The 19,967-nt window shown below is 53.0% G+C and overlaps 2 protein-coding genes across 2 annotated transcripts in view; one reads left to right on the plus strand and one right to left on the minus strand.

Moving 5' to 3' along the window:
- P2RX6 (purinergic receptor P2X, ligand-gated ion channel, 6) overlaps positions 1-5,390 on the minus strand; it is a gene marked incomplete at its 3' end in the record, with an annotated part of 9,226 nt that extends 3,836 nt beyond the window's left edge. The window contains exons 1-3 of the mRNA XM_008575543.1: positions 5,257-5,390; positions 4,217-4,367; positions 1,724-1,795 (exon numbers count right to left, since the gene is read on the minus strand). Of these exons, the coding sequence (XP_008573765.1) occupies positions 1,724-1,795; positions 4,217-4,367; positions 5,257-5,390 (357 nt within the window). The remainder of the gene's footprint in view (positions 1-1,723; positions 1,796-4,216; positions 4,368-5,256) is intronic.
- A 931-nt stretch (positions 5,391-6,321) lies between these two features.
- On the plus strand, positions 6,322-18,240 carry LOC103592704 (leucine-rich repeat-containing protein-like). Its single transcript, XM_008575520.1, has 9 exons — positions 6,322-6,460; positions 7,319-7,434; positions 7,844-7,976; positions 9,083-9,289; positions 12,296-12,405; positions 13,535-13,650; positions 14,668-14,746; positions 16,373-16,468; positions 18,007-18,240. The coding sequence occupies exons 1-9, from the start codon at positions 6,322-6,324 to the stop codon at positions 18,160-18,162; spliced, it is 1,152 nt and encodes a 383-aa protein (XP_008573742.1). The 3' UTR covers positions 18,163-18,240.
- Positions 18,241-19,967: the final 1,727 nt, after the last annotated feature.

Below are 19,967 nucleotides of genomic sequence, written 5' to 3' on the forward strand. Positions count from 1 at the left end.
ATGTCCTACTCCAACCAAATCTACCCACTTGCCAGCTTTTCCTCACCCTTTAAAATTCTGCTCGAGTGCCTCCCTGGGTCTCCCACCTACAGCCTCTGACCCCATCGTAGGACCTGCCACCTTGGCTGAGCTGTCTGTGCGGTGGTCCTCGAGACACAGGGGTGGACTTTTGCAAGCCCAGTACAAGGCCTGGCCTGGGGGGAGGCTCGGCAGGTGTTTGCCGAGCACAGTGCACTTGCTGGGAGGGACCAGACAACCAGGATCCCAAGAGGAGCTGGCAGGAATCTGGTTATTGTCAGGAAGCCAGGTTGCCAGATCTGATGAATCACCACCCAGCCCTGGCAGTTTCATGGGAAGAACCAGAAGCCCAGACATGGGCAAAGAGGAATCATATGGATTCCAGAAAACACAGACCCATGGCCCCAGCAAAATTTCAGAACAGTCTACAAACTGACCACTAAACAGACATCTGAGCAGTTAGAAAGGGAGGGACACTGTGTGGGCTCGTCAACGGTAAGCACATCATTTGTGCACATATCTCCTCTCCTTCCTGGATAGGGATAAACCACAGACATGTGACGTCCCCAGTGGCTATGGTGGGACCAACCCCCAAGGCTCAGGGGACAGATGACTGCACAGTTACTCTCCAGCCCAACAAGTGATTAAATGTTGAACTTGATAAAAGGAAGATGTCAAGGGCTGGCCTGTTAGCTCGTTTGTTTAGAGCACAGGGCTGCTAACACCAAGGTCAAGGCTTTGGATCCCCTTAACAGCCAGCCACACACACACAAAAAAAGTTAAAATTTGTCTGGTCAGTTGGCTCGGTTGGCTAGAGCATAGTCCTAATAACAGCAAGGTCCAGCTTTCGATCCCTGTACTGGCCAACTGCCAAAAAGAAAAAAAAAATTGAAAGAAAGATGTCACCATGGAGGTAGGCTTCTAGGACTATGTCCTGGGTTACCAACTAGTCAAACAAAATCCACAGCTGGGGAGAATGAGCGAGCTTTGTGACAGATGCTGGATCCCTGGGGACATCCCCAGGCAAAGGGAAAGGGTAAAATGTCAGGGGGAGAATCTGTATTTCTGGATAAGAAATGGACAATAACAGGGTTCGGGGCCCAGGCTTGACCATGGTTGCAGTGAAAAATACCCAGGAATCATACCCAGGGTACAGGGATCATAAGGGACTCTGAACTTGGCCTGAGCAGAAGGGTATGGTGTTTGTCCACAAAAAAGGAAACTGCTTTGGGACACATTAATAGAGGCTAGTCACAGAGAAGGGAGGGTGATTTTCCAGCTTGATTCTTCCTATTAGAGCCCATCTGAGCATGTGCCCAGCTCTGAGTATCACAGTAACAACCTGGAGAGTACCCAGAGGCAGAACCAAAATGGGAAAGGGTCTGGGCACCTCATGGGAACTGTCGCTGCTCAGAAGTCCAGGTCCTGTCACCCACCCAAGAGGCTGGGAGGACTTGGGCAGGTGACTCAACCTTGCTGGGCCTCAGACTTCTCATCATAAATGAGAATCACAGTAACTCCTACCAGCAGGGTATATTTGAACAGTAAATGAAATATTTGCAGAAAGATTTGGCTGTCTGCCTGGGAAACACCAAGCACATACTGAGCCTTCAGACACCTGGGAAGGAGAAGCGGGAACATGGATGGTGACCCAGGGCTGGTGGAGGAACTAGGGACCCCATGTGAGGCTCCTAGACAAACTTACCTCTGGGCATCTGCCCTGAACTTGGGCTGGCGTCACAAGGAAATTGGTCACCAAGAAGAACACGTTCTCTCCCTAGGAGGCAAGTCTCAAGGTTGGCCCCTGCTGGGTTTCCTCCCCCGGAGAGGCCAAAAGCTGGCAGCCTGGTTTGTGAGGGAAGGAGCCTAGGCCTCACTTAGTCACCAGCCCTGTCCCCCAGGGAAACGCCTCCAGTGAGGCAGGTCGAAGCAGAAATGGGAGGCTGGCTGGGTTTCTGGCATTTCTGAGCCCAGGAACCTCATGCCCGTGTCCACCTCTTTGAGACAGTTTATTTCGTACGTTCACTCTCAGAATTTTCCAAGAGCCTCCTACTTCCAGACACTGAAAATCCAGAGGTGAGTTGGACCGGGCACCTGGCCAGGCTAGAGGAGGGGACCCCGCATCACAGGCACAGCAGCACCGCACAGCAGGGACCCAGGGACAGATGGGAAGTTCTGCCTGGGGTCAAAGGGTGGCTGGCACCCCGGTGCTGTTCATGAGAGCACTGTGCATTTGGGGAAGGTATGCCCAGGAAGGGAAGTCAGGGGCTGAGCAGAGGGCAGTGGGGTGTGGCAGCAGTTAAGATATGGAGGGACGTGATGGCCACCACACGGCAGAGGAGCCTTCCAAGGGTAGAAAGGGACTGGCAGGCTCTCATGATGTTAAGTGTAAAAGCTCCCCCTGGCTGCTGGCGGTGGTGTGCACCCGGTGGCAGAGAGTGGGCAAGAGGGGAGTGAGAGGGTCACTGGGAGACCACAGCTTCACCCAGGCACAGCTTGGGCAGTGGTAAGCAAGGTTGGGAGAGACAGGAAGGTGTCGAGACTGAGTCCCAGGTCCAAGTTTGGCACTGGTGGATGTCACAGTCTTCACTGAATGAAGAGAGGCCATGCCAGGAGAGGGAAATGATTTCTCTTTGGACATGGTGGGAGGCAGCTGCACTCAGGTAGGTAGTCACTGGTGCTACAATTTGGGCATCAGGGGAACAGAGGTGGAAATTGAGGCTGCAGATGAGCTGCATGGAAGGAAAAGGGAAATGCGACCCAAGAGGGCAGAGAATGTTCACCTGACAGAATTGGTCACCAAGAAGAACACGTTCTCTCCCTAGGAGGCAAGTCTCAAGGTTGGCCCCTGCTGGGTTTCCTCCCCCGGAGAGGCCAAAAGCTGGCAGCCTGGTTTGTGAGGGAAGGAGCCTAGGCCTCACTTAGTCACCAGCCCTGTCCCCCAGGGAAACGCCTCCAGTGAGGCAGGTCGAAGCAGAAATGGGAGGCTGGCTGGGTTTCTGGCATTTCTGAGCCCAGGAACCTCATGCCCGTGTCCACCTCTTTGAGACAGTTTATTTCGTACGTTCACTCTCAGAATTTTCCAAGAGCCTCCTACTTCCAGACACTGAAAATCCAGAGGTGAGTTGGACCGGGCACCTGGCCAGGCTAGAGGAGGGGACCCCGCATCACAGGCACAGCAGCACCGCACAGCAGGGACCCAGGGACAGATGGGAAGTTCTGCCTGGGGTCAAAGGGTGGCTGGCACCCCGGTGCTGTTCATGAGAGCACTGTGCATTTGGGAAGGTATGCCCAGGAAGGGAAGGCAGGGGCTGAGCAGAGGGCAGTGGGGTGTGGCAGCAGTTAAGATATGGAGGGACGTGATGGCCACCACACGGCAGAGGAGCCTTCCAAGGGTAGAAAGGGACTGGCAGGCTCTCATGATGTTAAGTGTAAAAGCTCCCCCTGGCTGCTGGCGGTGGTGTGCACCCGGTGGCAGAGAGTGGGCAAGAGGGGAGTGAGAGGGTCACTGGGAGACCACAGCTTCACCCAGGCACAGCTTGGGCAGTGGTAAGCAAGGTTGGGAGAGACAGGAAGGTGTCGAGACTGAGTCCCAGGTCCAAGTTTGGCACTGGTGGATGTCACAGTCTTCACTGAATGAAGAGAGGCCATGCCAGGAGAGGGAAATGATTTCTCTTTGGACATGGTGGGAGGCAGCTGCACTCAGGTAGGTAGTCACTGGTGCTACAATTTGGGCATCAGGGGAACAGAGGTGGAAATTGAGGCTGCAGATGAGCTGCATGGAAGGAAAAGGGAAATGCGACCCAAGAGGGCAGAGAATGTTCACCTGACAGGGGTGCCCCAGGTCAGGGAGGGGACCTGGGGAAGCTTGGGCTCTAGCCCCCCACACCCCTGCGACCCCACCCTCATGCTCAAGCCTTGAGTCTCAGACACTGCACTCTTTTCCAGATGCAGCTTTTGTAAATGCAGTTCTTCTGGCCTGGCTTCCCGACCTTCCCCTCATCCACCCGGAAACCTTCTACACATGCCTGCAAGCTGTGCCCAGGTGCTGCGCCTCTCTGAGGCCCTCCCTGCCGTTCCAGCCACCCTCTGGCATCCCATGCCTCTCCTTGCACACACTCGCTGCAAGGGTGCTGTCTGAGCTGTCAGCAAGAGAATAACTCAGGCCCCCAGCAGAAGCACCAGGGCACCCACCCACCTGCGGTGGCTTCACGAAGTCAGCCACATCCCACAGCCGGTTCCCAAGCTCCTTGATCTGAGTCACAGAAACCCCTTTGAGTTTGGTGATGATGGAAATCTGGGGATCCAGGTCCCGCTCCTGGTAGCCTTTATTGGTGAGAAGGGCCCACCTGGGGAGGAGGTGATGGGCAGTGTGGTGTGTCCTCAGCACGCAGTGAGCAGTGGCAGAGCTGGGCCTGACAGTTCTCTCTCCACACACCTTATGGGCTCCCAGTCCAGCGCCAAGGACCCCTGCCTCCTCTCCAGCCTCACATCCCACCACAGATCCCCTGAACAGGCCAGGAGCTCCAACATGTATTGGAGAGTCAGTGTCCTCAGACAGAGATGCCCGTCACCACCACCTTCCTCAGCTAACAATCAACCCTTGGCTAGGCCCAGCTCCCTCCTTAAAGACTCCCCTGACCCCCAGTTAGAACTTGTGGTCTCGGGCCGGCCCAGTGGCGCACTGGAGAGTGCGCCGCTTGGGAGAGTGGCAGCGCTCCCGCCGAGGGTTCAGATCCCATGTGGAGACCGGTTCCTGCTCACTGGCTGAGCGCGGTGCAGACGCAGCACCGAGGGTTGCGATCCCGTTGCCGGTCAGTAAAAAAGACAAAAAGGAATTAAAAAAAAAAAAGAAAAGAAAAAAGAACTTGTGGTCTCTCTGCGGGGCCTTAGTGCCCCAGCTCTCACAAATATCAGGTACCACCTTCTGCCCCTCCAGGGCATCTCCTACGCAGGGGTGGGGCCTATCCTGCTCTGTGTCCCAAGCCCAACATGGGAGGGGGGGGACAATGCTCTGGAAAGGTGGGCACTTAGGACAGAATCACACAGCTTGTTCTTGTATCCACTGGCCTCTGAACAGATGGAGATCCCTCCTTCTGCCTACCCCCTACATTGTTCCAAACTGCCACCTCCACCCCCACCAGCCCAGCCCCTAAAGAGCCAAACCCACAACCCTCAGCCCAGCGGGACCAACCATGATTCCTCCAGCCAACATGGCCAAGAGCTTTTCTCTCTTACCCCACGACATAGGCCACGACCCCGAGCTGTAGCATCCTCTGCAGGATGCCCACCCGCCAGTTCCTGGTCATCACATACTTCTCCGTCTTGTAATCCAGAAGCCCCCAGCCTGCTGAGGCCCCTGGGGAGCCCATGCTCCCAGCTCCTGCTGGCTGCGAGGGCGCATGAGTCAGCACAGCAGCTGCAGCCACAGCCGAACAGGAGGCAAAGCGGGCGCCCAATCGGGTCAGGCCAGCTGCTATTAAAGGGACACTTCCACCTGGGCAGGATCCAGCCTCTACCCCCCAGCCCTCAGTCCCATGCCCCAGCTACCCAGGGCTTCCCACCTTCTCCAGAGTCCCTCACAGAGAGGAGCAGCCCTGTCCCTGCTCTCTGGCCTAACTTCCTTGGGAGGAGAGTGGTGATGGCAGGTGTTGTGAGTGTTGTGAGAGACAGCATGGGGCCAGAGGACGGGCTAAGGAAAGCTTCAGGAAGAAGTGGCTTCTAAGCTGACGCTTGCCGATTCTGAAGTTCAACAAACCAAGCCGGAGAGAAATGTTCCTGGTGGAGGGAGCAGCGTATTCAAAGGACAGACTGAGAGCCACAGAGTGAGAGTGTGACTCTGGCTCCAGAGAGGAGGGGGACCCGGCTCAGCAAGGCTCCCCAGGCCCTCTCATAGAGCTGCCCCCACCCCGCAAGTGCAGCGACGAAAGCACAAGCTCTGGAGTCAGGTGTGTTTCCCAGTCCGTGGAAGGGACTGCAAACTCATAGGGCGACAGGGAGTATAAACGCCCGCAAGGCGCCCAGCCTTGCTCCTGGTCCGCGGGGAGTGTTTTGATCCGCCCTGGCGACGAGGTCAGCTCAGGGCAGCAGCAGTCTCTGCGGCAACCAACAAGATCGCGTTGCCCGGGCGACCCCCGCGGGAACAGCGCGTCCCTATTGGCTGCGGCGGACGCCCGTTCGCTGTGCGCCACATTCGATTGGTCAGCGCAGCCGGAGGGTCCTCCCACATTCCCGGGCCGCGCTCTAGGCGTGGCTCCGCGCTGTCCTGCCCTCAGTGCCGGCGACTGAGAAAGGCGCGTAGCCATGAGTAGTACCTGCGAGAGGTCTGAGGAGAACCAAGAGCAGGAGGTAGAGGCGGCGGCGGCCGCTGGGCATCTTGCAGGGTTCCTGGAGGCCGAGGACGGTTCGGACGCAGATTCGGACTCAGACCTGGAGACGGAAGGTGCCCCCGGCGTGGGGATCAGGCCTCTCTCCTCACTTTGGGGGTTTCTTTGGCAGGGGCGGAGGGAAGCGGGCTGGGGCCGAGTGGGTAGGGGATCCCTGTCCAGGAGAGGACGCGTCCCTGTGTGGGACGCCTTCAGGGCAACCAGCATCCCCTCCAGCTCCGGTGCTCTTCCCAGCGGTATCAGGAGTTCCATCATTAGAACATGCTTCCAGAATGACGTTAAAGTGCAAAACCCCGCCAAACAGTGTCCCACCCTGAAATGGGACCAGAGCTGGACTTTCCCAGCCCACAGGAAAACCTAAGCCAGTGGGTACAGAGAATTTAGAATTGTTTCAGTTTTTGTCCGCATAAGATGTTCCTAAGGGCCGGCCCCGTGGCTCACTTGGGAGAGGGCGGCGCTGGGAGCGCCGAGGCCGAGGGTTCGGTTCCTATATAGGGGTGGCCGGTGCGCTCACTGGTTGAGCGTGGTACGGACGACACCAAGCCAAGGGTTACAATCCCTTACCGGTCACAAACAAAAAAAAGAAAAAAAAAGAAAAAAGATGTTCATAAAACGTTTGTGCTCTGCAATCCCCCGGGGAGAGACACAGCATGCACTTTGGCGTCAGACAGGCAGAGTCCTTATCCTAATTCTGCTAGGATTAGCTACTACTAGCTGTGTGACTTTGGGGAAAGCATTTGCTTTTTCTGAGCATCAATGTCCTCATCTATAATATGGGGGCAATAATCCCAACTAGCACAGGAAGAAACACCTCTAGAGGGGAAACATAGGCCAAGTAATGAAGGAGGGAAGGGGAAGAGGCAGGTGGTTGTGCCCAGGAAGGGATCCACATTTGTCCCCCTGTCTCCTGTCAGGCACCCATGGACTTGGAAAACTGGACAGAGACACCCTCTACCTGGGGTCTCGCCGCACCTATAGTGTAGTGCCAGCCCCGGAGCTGAACCTGCGGCACCGTGGCCTGGGGCCCCAGGTATTGCTGGAGGAACACTGGGGCCAGGCTTGAAGTGGTAGGACCCAGTAGACAGTAGCCACGGGAGTGCCCCTCCCTGAGTGCATCCCACACACCCCCAGCCTTCCTCTGTGCCAGGCATGTCCCATCCCCCACATCCAGGAGACAGATGGGATCGAGGCTGGGGAACCTACAGACCCCTAGCCTAGTGGGGCTTCAGGGAAGGCTCCAGGAGGTGAGATCTGGGCAGGGTGTCATTTTCCTCTAGAAGAAGAAGCAGGTGTCCCCTGGGCATGTGGGAAGGGGAAGGTTTTCCAGCGGGAAGATGATGAATGGGCTGACCCCTGGGAGCAGGATAGTGGCCAGCTGTGTCTGGGACCCTCAGCCTTGGGAAGAACCAGACCCCTCAGGCCCCTCTTCTCTATCCCAGGGGGTCCAGGCACTGGCTTCCACATTGACTTCCAATCCCTATATCAAGCGGCTGGACCTTCGAGACAATGGACTCTGTGTGGCTGGTGCAGAGGCCCTGGCAGATGCCCTGAGCAAAAACAGTAGTGTCTGTGGTAGGTGCTTAGCGTGGGGCAGGTGGGCAGGCTTGAGTCCCTCCTTTCTTCAGGGATGCAGTCCTCCAAGCCCAGCCTTCTCACCTGTGGCCTGCTGCTGTTGCTGGGGCTGGGAGAGGGACCTCAGCACAAAGTGGGGTGCATAGGGTGGAGTTAGACCCTCTGTAGTGCACCCAGTGCTGGACAGCACTCCCTCCCTGACCCTCCCTGTCTTACCCACTCCCCTCCTCTGCTGGCCAGCACCCTGGCACACGGTGGACTCCCAGTGCCTGGATGCAGTGGGGGAGAGTCCTTCAACTCAGAGAGGTCGGGGCTGGGCAGTGTGAGAAGAGCGAGAGCAGGGGGGGCAGGTAGGAGTTTGATGGGGCCGGATCCAAAAGCCAACTCTGCCACTAAAGAGCAGGCTGACCTGGGCAAGCAGCTCAACCTTGCTGAGCCTCAGTTTCCAACCTGAAATGACTCCACCAATACCACTTAGCCCTTGGGTGATTAAATGAAACTTCAGGGCCACCCGTGGCTCACTTGGGAGAGTGTGGTGCTGATAACACCAAGGCCACAGGTTCGGATCCCATATAGGGATGGCCGGTTGGCTCACTGGCTGAGCGTGGTGCTGACAACACCAAGCCAAGGGTTGAGATCCCCTTACCGGTCATCTTTAAAAAAAAAAAAAAGGAAAAGAAACTTCAAACGCAAAGTGGTCAGCTAAGTTTCTGTCTCACGTAAATGCTCTGTGCACCACCACCTGGGCTGTTATTGCCAGTCCCTGGCAAGGGGGCAGTGGGTACTTCTGTGGGCGAGTTATACTGCTGCCAGACATGAGTCACCAATAGGGTGGCTGCCCTTTCACCGCAGCATTGTCCCCAGCACCACAAGGAAGGTGGTTCTAACCCCTTGACAGAGAAACTGGTGGACATGCAGAGAGGGGGATGTCGGGAGCCGAGGGAACCCAGCCAATGGGTGGCAGAGCCACCATGCAGCCTCAGGACAGTCCAAGCACAAGCCCCTTCCTCTACCTCAGGCCTGGAGGTTTGGGAGATGGAAGAAAGGGGAGGAGGGTGGTGCCTGGCTTTGCATCCCACTGACTGAGGAGTGGTGCTGGCCCCCAGATGTGGATCTGTCGGAGAACCAGCTGGGAGCAGCGGGAGCCCAGGCCCTCTGTGCTGCCTTTGCAGTGAACCAGGCTGTGGAGAAGATCCAGCTGTCAGGGAACGGCCTGGAGGAGCAGGCAGCCCAGTACCTTGCTGAACTCCTCCTGGCGCACACAGGCTTGAAATCCCTGGACCTGAGCTATAACCAGCTGAGTGATCAAGCAGGTAATGCCCGGGCCACCATGGGACATGAAAGCTCATCTTCCTACAGCAGAGGTGGGTGGGAGTTGGCAGGAATGTCCACCAGAGAACATCCATGCTCTGGCTCCTGGTCCCACACCCCACTTTGGCCTAGTCTTCTCTCACTCTAGCCACACAGAACTCTTAATTCATTCCACAAGTATGTCATTGCCCACTGCTGTAGGTGCTGAGCACTGACTTAGCTACCGGGGGTCCAACCATGAACAAAACAAAGTTTCTGACCTCAAAGAACACATGTTAATAAGATAATTCTTGGTAATTTCTGGTGTTACAAAATAAACAGTATGTGGTTCTAGAGAAGAATGGAGACCCTGCTCTAGAGGGGTGGCTGGGGAGGCCTCTGTGAAGAGGTGACATTTAAGTGGAAGTGTGCAGGGTGGGAAGGAATCAGCCATGGCAAGACTAGAAGGAAACATTTCAAGCAGAGGAACAGCAATCATGCAGGCCTATTTTCCAGACTGACAGACACCAACATGACCAGGCAAGTGAGCCAGGAGAGAATGGCCAGGCTTTGGAGCCCAGAGCAAGAGGGGGCTTCAGGCCTCAGATCATGGGAAAAGGTGTGAAGATTTTGTTCCAAGTGCTGTGGAATACATGAGTGAGATTCCTTGATCTCATCTCTCTCATGCCCCAGGGCCTTTGCACAGGCTGTCTGCTTTGCCAGGAATATGCATTTCTATCTGCCTGTCCCCAAACACTCCAATCAATTGTAAGAATCACCTGGGACTCTGGGTTAGGAATACAGATTCTTGAGCCCTTGATCTGCTTAACTAGACTCTTGGGGGGATGCCCATGCATCTGCATTTTAGTGGATGTCCCAGGAGAATTGTCTCAAATAGAAACTTTGAAATCACTGCTCTGTCTCAAGCTGCTTAGAGGGAGTGGGATGGCACCAGCCTTGGCCTGTGAGAATTGACTCTGGAGTTTAACTGCCAGAGAGCCAGTTTACTTTCCAAGAAAACTGTGGGAAGTCAGTGACATTTTCATAAAATAAAAGAGAGGTTCGGACCAACCCTGTGGCTCACTCGGGAGAGTGCGGCGCTGGGAGCGCCGCAGCCGCGGGTTCAGATCCTATATAGGGATGGCCAGTGCGCTCACTGGCTGAGCACGGTGCGGGCGACACCAAGCCAAGGGTTACGATCCCCTTACCGGTCACAAAAACAACAAAAAAAGAGAGGTTCATTTCAGACTTTCAACTAAGTATAGGTGTCCCTTGGGGCCTGCATGATCAAGAAGCACCAGAGAGGCAGCTGGAATGGGGGGCTGGAAGCTAAGGCCCTGAAAAAGCTGCACAAACACACACGTGTACATGAGGTCGTCGGGGCAGGGCCTGAAAAAGGACAGACTCAGCCAGGCCATTTTGTTTCTCCAAGAGGGGATCTGTGGGTGGGTCCGACTCCTTTGAGGGGTGGAGGAGCTTGGCTCTTGATCTCCCCACCTGATCCATGGGAATGGCAGCATTTACTTCATAAGATGGCCTCAGGGGACACAGAGACCAAGCATCGGCAGTTTCAGGGGACCAGCTTCATGTGTTTAAGAAGAACAAGCCTCTCACCCTCAAGTTGTTCAGTAAAGAATGCGCTTCCGCACAAAGTGGGGACCACTGCCCTTCCCTTCAGCCCTGGAACTGTCTGTCTGAAGAAGGAAAGTACCCTATCTGAGAACCTAGGAATATCATCAGATCCAGTGCGGGGTGCTGAGTCCCCCTCTCAGGGCGGAGGTGCTGGGAGTCCTCGCTTCTGCGCGGGGAGCTCTCCAAGGTGCTAAAAGTGTCTGCTGCCGCCTGTGCTGGCCCAGCAGGCTGGCCGAGCCTGGGCTCTGGTTAGTCCATCCGTTTTTCCTGTGTGCATTTCTTCAGGTCATCCTTCCTAGACCTGTGCTAGGTTCTGGAACCATGGAGAGGGGTAAGATTCAGATCCTCGAGGGACTCCCAGGCTCATGGCAGAGACCAGCCAGGCAGAGAGAGGTCTAGTGGCCAGAGCCTGGAAGCATGGAAGTGCAGTGGATGGGGGGCCCGAGGGCATCCAGTCCATTGTGGTCGGACAGGCAAGGCTTCTTGACGCTGTGTTAGACAGCGTCAACAGGGTGAAGAGCTGTTGAGCAGGTGAAAAGGGGGTTCCAAATGGGGAGACAGCCCAGAGGCATATTGGTGCTGACTCTTTGGAGAACTGGGAACAGGTTAGTCTGACCAGATGCTGACAGAATGGAGAGGGGGCTGTGTGGGTGGGTCTCTGCCTGTTTTACATGCTAAATATCTCTCAAGCTTTCTCTCCCCATACCGTCCCCTTCCCTTCTTCTAGCACCCCTGCCTCTTCTCCACTGCAGCTGGGCCACCTTGTCACGTCTTACCTGTGCTGTGGCACGAGCATTCCAACTGGTCCCCCGCTTCTCGTCTCACCCACCACTAAGGGTCTTGCTAAAGTGCTAATCCAGCTTTGTCACTTTTGAAAGCCCTCTGACTCTCTGCCACCCATAGGGCAGTGCCCAAGCCTTTGGCTTAGCATTCAAGGCCTCTCAGCATCTCTCAAGTGCCCATCACTCCTCCCTCATTTCACTGGCTCCCCTCCTCCCACCTCCAGCTCCGGGCCTGTGTGCATTTCCACAAGGGCCTGTGCACATTGCCCTTTCTCGTGTCTGCTCTCCGTTGTACATGCATTCATGCTGGTGAATTCCTCAGTTCGAGGTTATCTCCTCCATCCACTTTCTTGACCCTCTCCCGCAAGGCAGGGTTAGCCCCCACTCTGTTCCCACACCTCCCTATTTGTAGTCTAAATAGCTCATATCTCATTAACTTGTATTTCTATCCCACCCATTAAATGTGAATTCCTTGAAGGCAAGGCAGGCCCAAGTTGGGTTCATCTCTGTGACCCTCCTGCCCAGCAGAGATCCTGGCACATAGCTGGCATCAGTATCATTTTTTTGCAGGAATGAACAGAGTGAATAAGAAGGTCTCTTTTGTTGTTTTTGAAGGAGAGATGCTTGGACCAGCCCTGGCAGAAAACACAGGACTCACTGAGCTTAACGTGAGCTGGAATCACCTCCGAGGCCCAGGAGCTGCAGCATTTGCCAGGGGACTGGAGGTATGAAGCCCCAACAAATCGGCCCCTCTGGACTTTCCTTTGGGGGCCTGTCACCGAAGTGCCAAGTCCCTGTCTTTGCAGCTGTTCAGAAATGAACCTTTAGGCTGGCTGGTTAGTTCAGTTGGTTAGAGGACAGTGTTATAACACCAAAGTCAAGGGTTTGAATCCCTGTACTGGCCAGTTGCCAAAACACACACACACACACACACACACACACACACACACACACAACAGAAATGAACCTTGGATCTTTTAACCAGAACTTAAAGAATATTTCTTTAGGGGACTAATTTTCCTGGCCTCATTTAATGACCACAAAACATGGTGCTCACTCTCACATCACTTACTGAAGGGTCCACAGCTGAATGTCATGCATCTTCCCTAGATATTGCAGACACTCAGCTAGCAGGGGACCTCCCTGCAGTCTGGTGGCACATGCTCACTGTTGGGCATATGCAGATGTTTTCTTGAGATGACACCCTTGCAACCCTGGATGCCATCACAACTCTCAGACATCCCACCTGCTCCCTTGGGTGTTGTGATTCATTCCTTCAGAAATGGGTGGCTCAAGCCCCTGCCAGGAGGCACAAGTTGACTGCAGTGTCCCCAGCACCAGCCACCTTTGTGGGGTCCTCCTCAGGAAATGGCAGCCACTGCCTTGCCCTCTTACAGAGGCTGACCCAGGAGTTCTGCCCCACAGGATGGCAGGACAGGCTCTGTCTTCCCAGAGCACCCACCCTTCTCCCCACCACTTCCCCTGGGTAAGTTCCATCCAATAGCCCTTCACTGGACCCTCCACTGAGCCCCTGAATCTGCTCTGTGCCTTGGGGCCCTGCCCTTGAGAGGCTGCCAGCTGGTGGAGTCTGATCGCTGTGTCTCTGGGGCCTGCTGCTCCCTGGTCTCTGAGGGTCATTTGCATTCACACCCACCCTCTCTTGTGCTTCTGGCCGTCGACTCTACTGATCACCATCTTCCAAGCCACAGTTACTGGGAGCCTGCACAGCACTTTCCTGACTCTTCCCTGGAACCCCTGTCCTTCAGTACTTTGTCCCTGCTCTGTGCACCTCAGGCCTCCTGGGCTCCGACGCTGTCAGATGTGGTCCCACGGCTTCACTCTTTGGTGTTCTAGGCTAACATTTTCCTGAAAGTCCTGGACATCTCATACAATGGCTTTGGAGATCTAGGAGCCTCTGCAGTGGGTGAGGCCCTCAAGGCCAACAACGTGTTGGAGCAACTCAACATGAGGTGAGGAACACAGCAGTGCCACCCCAGGGACCAGGAGCTCGGCCGTCTTGGCATCGTTGACCACTTTAATTTCTGAACCTACCATAGTTTACCCATGATGGGGCTTGGGCCACAATCCAAGAGCACCCAGCTCCATCCTTCTCACTCAAGTTCATAATTTATGCATTGGGATTTGTTATTCCTACAGCACAGGCAGGTGGCTGGGACTGTAAACGTGTGTGTAAAGCATCTTCTGCAGAGCCCGGTGCGGGGCGGGTGCTCCATGTAAGCTTTCCTTCCTCTCAGAAGAGGAGACTCGTCGAGATGGGGCACGGCCAGGCCCTGACGAGTGGGCCCGTGTGCATGCTTTGCTCGGCACATGGCTCTGGGGCCCTGCCGTGGGTGAGGTGCTCTTCCAGGACTACAGAGGCTGAGCCCCTCCCAGGGAGGATGCCCCCTGTGGGTAAGGAAGCCCCACTCAATCCTGCCCACTTTTCCTCTCCATGGGAGGAGCTAAGGCTAGAGGTGGCTACCAGAGATACTGAAACTGGAGGTGCAGCCCAAGCTGGGGTCTGAGAAGTCAGAAGTGGGACTGGCTCTGGAGACACTGTGGTCCAGAGTAGTGCTAAGGCCTGAAGTTTGGGTTCTGCAGGAGGAGGAGAGGAGGAGGAGGGAGCTGGGCGTTTTTCCAGAACGGAGGCTGTCATGGTGATTGGTATGGAGTGCCAGCTGGAGAACATGGGGCATCACCTGCTGTGCTCAAAGGGTGAGGGTGCGGCAGCTGGTTTCCACAAGGGGGAGGGACACTCTAAGTGTGTTTGCTGGGTGATCTCTTTGAACACTGGGAGCCACTGATAAGGCAGCATCATATCCATCTATTACACATTGACCTGCCTAGGGGCCCGGGGCATGAGTGGAGGGCCAGAATGTGAGGCCCAGCCTGGTGCACGCAGCAGTAGCTCCAGTGAGGACCCCAGGGCAAGGGCTCTGCACAGCTGTTGGGAAGGTAGCATAACGCACGTGTCTCTTTTATGGCAGCAACAACCGCATCTCTGCAGTGGGAGCCCTGAGCCTGGGCCTGGGCCTTCAGGCCAACCAGACACTGAGGATTCTCATTGTGAGTGCCAGCCTGACCAGCGAGGCCCCAGCACAGACCTGCCCTGTGCCTATTCCCACAGACCCCTCCCCCGCCACATCCCTCGACTCTAGGGGCAGCAGGCAGGCAGATGCACACAGGCTCCAGAGCCCACATGAGGTCTCCAGGAGAGGACTTCCTGGCTTCCTCTTCTGACCGCTCCCCCCCTTACCATTTCTTTTCCCATCTCTGGCCTGGCCCTCTCCTCTCCCCACCCTCCCCTCAGGGGCTTCCTGTTGCCCTTCCTCCACAGCATGCTGGGGTGCTGCTCTGCTGAGGGTGGCCAGGGCACCTCTTGCTTCACCTTCGTCTTCTCCCCTGCTCTTCCTCTGGCCTTGCTGGAAGCCAGGGTCAGCTCAGGTGTACTGTTGGCCACTGCTCAGACCTACCTGAGGCTTTGTGTGCCTGGGAGGGTTTCCCTTCTTCTAGGTTTGCATGTGGGTAGGGAGCTGCTGAGAGCAGAAGACAGAGAAAGGAGAGAGCTGGGCAAGGGTGGAGCAGGTCCCCAAGGACCACTGTGCCCACAACATGTGCTAGGGGACAGTATTGCCAGCTGCAGGGGGGTGTCCGGCTCTGTCTTGCCCTCAGCTCCCACCCCTGGCTTCCCTGGGCTTCTCCCATAGCGGTCCCACCCCCCACACCACCCCTGCCGAAACCCAGACCTCTTTCTCAAGCCCGGATCTACATTTCCAGCCACCTACTAGACAGTCTCCCAGATGTCCCCAAATCACTTCGGACTATGAGAGTCAAACCTGAATGCATCACCTCCCTCTAAGGGCGCCTCTTGGTGGGGGGCTCCTTCTCCCCAAGTCAGGAGCTGAGACCTGGAGCTTGTCCCTCCCTTTCCCACGTCTTCCTTCTGCCATCTCTCACATCCTGCAGAGGGCTCAGGCTGCTGGCTCCTCCCCCTCCCCACTTCCCCTCCTCAGGTTCTTCTGACCTGCCAGTTTCCCCAGCCCTGGTGCTTCCTTCCCACCTGCTACCCGGTGATCTTTCTAAATCACTCCCTGCTTTAAACTTGTCAGCAGGTCCCCTCTGGATAAATCTAAGCTTTATAGAGTGTCATTCACAGGAAGTCATGGGGGAGCTAGGGTCAGTCAAACCCCTTTTCCAAGTTCATTGCTGTCACCCCAAGCTGCTCGGAATTCTGCAGAAACATGCATGCGTGCACACACGCACACGCAGACACACACACACACACACACACATACACACACACAAAGATTTCACCTCTGCTATGCTTCTGCTCTTTTTGCTGAAATGCCCAGCTCCACCCACCTCACCTTCGAAGTTCTGCTCAGGTGTTTTATCCCCCACCCAACCTTTACCTCCCAGGAAGAGCTGATGCACACTCTCATCGCAGGGTTTTGTCTTGTGCATCTCTATCTTTGGTGCTCGGCACAGAGCCAGGCACTGGGTGGTGCCATCAGTGTCCACTCCCTCCCTCTCTTCCCCAGCCAGGCAGCCTTGCTCGGAGACACCTTCTGAGCTAAGACAGTGAGGCAGTCCTAGCCAAGTCACAGACATGAGGAATTATTCCTCTTCTTTCATGTTGCTCTCTGGCTTCCTGGGCTTGGCTTCTCTCAGTTTCGTGTGTGTGTTTCTTAGGTGTCCAGGAATCCCATGCGATGTGAAGGCTGCTTTGGTCTTCTCAAGTCTGTCCAGGACAACCCAGCATCTGCTCTGGAACTGCTGGATTTCTCTGTAAGAGCTTTTCATAAACCTCATCTCTGATCTTTCCAACAGCCCTGTGAGGTACTTTTACCTCCATTTTAGAGGAAGAAATTGGGGATTAGAGAAATAAAGTGCTCCGCCCAGATATACCACGTAGCAGAGGCAGAGTTCTAACGCAGGCCTGAATGCAGGTCAGAAGGCCACTCCGGACTAGAGGTCCCACTGTGGTCTCATCTTGGGCCCCTGCCTGGATTCTTCGTTGGGTGAGAGACAGTAGGTGGGGACCCGGAGGCACAATGCTAATTGTTCACTGATGTTTAGATTTGTAGGTTCAGCACTTGCAAGGCTGCCCTTCTCCCTGCACCGCCCCACCTCCCACCAGCCTGTACTGCCTACAGGTGGACTGTGGTGCTGGAAGATTCACTTGTGTGGCTCTGAGGGAGATCAGGACCCCTTCTTAATCAACTTTGCTTTTTCAATGTAGAAAAAAAGATGTCACTGTTTTCTAAGGCAGTTAATCATTAAGGAGTGAATCCCAAAATAAAAATTGTTAAAAGAAAATTCTAGTTACAAATCAGTGTTTATTCTAAACCTGATTTATTTCAACCCAGACTTGACTCAAAGCCTTTCTAGAGATGGGTTTTATAGTTCCAGTCTTTCAGGTTTGGGACAACTGATGTCAAACATCCTTCCTGTTTCCTTCTAACTGCCTGGTCTGACAAATTAGCTTGCCTTAACCATGTTCCTTCTGCTCTGAGACTTCCTGTCAGCACTGAGTTCTATCATTCTCAAAAAAAAAAAAAAAAAAAAAAGGAATGATATATGAAATTGTCTTGCCCAAACACACACTTATTCAATACAACATATGGTCATTATCAGAAGCCTCTACTATAATGAAAATACCATTGGCTTTGGAAACAATTCAGGCCTGAAACCAAATCCTGGGTCCATCAATCTCGGACAAGATGGTGAATCAAAGAAATCATCAACACTAGCCTGGATCCACTTTTCTATTTTTTTATTCCTTAACTGCTATCATTACTCTTATCTAGCCCAGATTTTATCCTCAGCTACTTATGAGTCCTCACAGTTCAAATAAATCCCTTCCCAGGACTCGATCTCATCTTTACATGGAACAGAACTAACACCCACCCTTCAGGGTCATTGTGAAGATGTGATGAGATGATAGACCCTAGGGAAAGGGCTTGCATGGAGAAAGACTCAATCAGCACTAGTTCTCTTCTCTCCAACCCCTTTGTTTTTAACTTTATATTAAGGAACAACAGTCTTTGCTGAAATGTGCACATAGATTAAGCATGGAGCTTGGTGAATTTTCACAAACAACATACACCTATATAACAGCCCCAGATCAAGAAATAGAGCATACCTGTAAAAGCCCCCCTTGAGCCCCTTCCCTTCTCTATTTGAATAATTTGAGGAGTATGAGTTTGTCATTCACAGGAGAGAATCTGCCTGGAGGAGCTTCTTCGAGAACTTGTGTGTGTAAATAATCATAGTCATGTTCTCAGAAAGTATAATGTACTGCCTTGTGCTGGGTTTCCCCTCAGGATATCCAGGTGAACAGAGAGTTTGATGACCTCGCTAGCTTGGTGAAGGTAATTCTTCCAGGGCTTTCCATAAAGACTGGTGCTCACAGAGTGGAATATAAAAAAGAGTTGCTGCCAGTCCTCAGACCATTCCTACCAGCGTCTGCCCCTAAATGATTTGGAGTGTGGCTTCCTCATCTCCTCTGATCATCCACTTCAACTGCTACCTTGAGGGCTCTTCGACTCACGATGCCTTAGTACCACTTGTGTCTGCACTGAGTCCCCATGTCAATCAGGTGCCAAGTCCTATAGACCTGGCCTTCATGATGACTCAGATATCTGTCCCCTCCTCTCTGCCCCATGACCCATGCACTAATCTGGGCCTTCATTTGCTCTAACTCATTCATGTAACATAAACCCCTACTATGTGCTGCACATTGGCTGGGCACAGGATCAGATATGCCCAAAGAAGTCTCTGCCCTCTAGATGCTTATGTTCTGGTGACCTTGGGAGACTATGAAAATATAAGAAGGTGTGCAGCAGGAGTTCCCAAACTTTAGTTGTGAGAATGCAAACTGGCACACCATTTTGGAAGCCAGTTTATTTAATTTATTTATTTATTTTTTCCTTTTTGAGACTGGCCGCACCGCGCTCAGCCAGTGAGCGCTGTGTGCGCACCAGTCATCCCTATATAGGATCCGAACCCACGGCCGGAGCGCTGCTGTGCTCCCAGCGTCGCACTCTCCCGAGTGCACCACGGGCTCAGCCCGGAAGCCAGTTTATGATTATGCACTGAGAGCCTTAGAACTGCCTGTGCCTTTTGATCCATTCATTCAATTAATCTGTTCTACAGAAATACAGAAATGCATTAAAAGATTGATGCCCAAATATGTTCACTGAAATGCTATTTATAATAACAAAAATTGGAAGTAACTGCCCAATAACAAGGGATTGGTTAAGATTTGGAACTCCACAAACATTAAAAGCCACATGCTCAAGGAACATTTAACAGTTCATGAAAATACACATGACTAATATTAAGTGAGAAAATCAGGATCAAAATATCACATGGTTTTTCTGACAGTTCCTCAAAAGGTTAACCACAGAATTATAAGTTAACCATAGAATTACTGTATGACCTAGTATATACCTACTCCTAGGTATATACTAGAGAGAAATGAAGACGTATGTCTACACAAAAACTTGTAAACAAATGTTTGCAGCAACATTATTGATAATTTTCAAAAAGTGGAAATGCCCACTGATGGATAACAATGTGGCATATTCATACGATGGAATATTATTTGGCAATAAAAAGGAGTGAAACTTGGAGTGATAAAAATATTCCAAAATTGATTATGGTGATGCTTGTACAACTCTGCGAATATACTAAAAGCAATTGAATTGTATACCTTAAATTAATTAATTGTACGGTATATGAATTGTATCTCAATAAAGCTGTTTCTTTAAAAAAGGAAAAGTACTGATACATGCTACATGGATGAAACTGGAAGATATTATGCTAGGTGAAAGAAGCCCGTCACAAGACCACATATTGTATGATTTAGTTTATATGTAATGTCCAGAATAGGTAAATCTACAGAGACAGAAAGTAGATTATAGGTTTTCTAGAGCTAAGGATATAGGGGGATTAGGGGCTGACAGCTACAGGATATGGCTTTCTTTGGGGGATGATCAAAATGTTTTAAAGTTAATTGTGGTGCTGTTGTGCAGTCCTATGAATATACTAAAAGCCTTTGAATTGTACACTTTAAATGGGTGAATTGTATGGTATGTGAATTATATCTCAAGAAAGCTGTTACAAAAATCATCCTGTTTGATCCCAATTGTATAAAAAAAAGTATACACAGGAAAAAAAAGACAAAACGAGCCCCAGTGAAATATTAATAACGTTTATTTCTAGGTTGTTGGTTTATGGATGATTTTTATTTTCTTTATATTTTTCTACACTTTCTGCTCCG

Source organism: Galeopterus variegatus, unplaced genomic scaffold, assembly GCF_000696425.1.
Source record: "Galeopterus variegatus unplaced genomic scaffold, G_variegatus-3.0.2 Scaffold1204, whole genome shotgun sequence".
In the NCBI taxonomy this organism is placed as follows: Eukaryota; Metazoa; Chordata; class Mammalia; order Dermoptera; family Cynocephalidae; genus Galeopterus; species Galeopterus variegatus.

Bases quoted from the DNA above. Each gene is read 5' to 3' on its own strand.
- LOC103592704 (XM_008575520.1), top strand. From the start codon at position 6,322: ATGAGTAGTACCTGCGAGAGGTCTGAGGAGAACCAAGAGCAGGAGGTA. The intron at 7,977-9,082 runs GTAGGTGCTTAG...GCTGGCCCCCAG, and splicing joins CAAAAACAGTAGTGTCTGTG to ATGTGGATCTGTCGGAGAAC. The intron at 16,469-18,006 runs GTAAGAGCTTTT...GTTTCCCCTCAG, and splicing joins TGGAACTGCTGGATTTCTCT to GATATCCAGGTGAACAGAGA.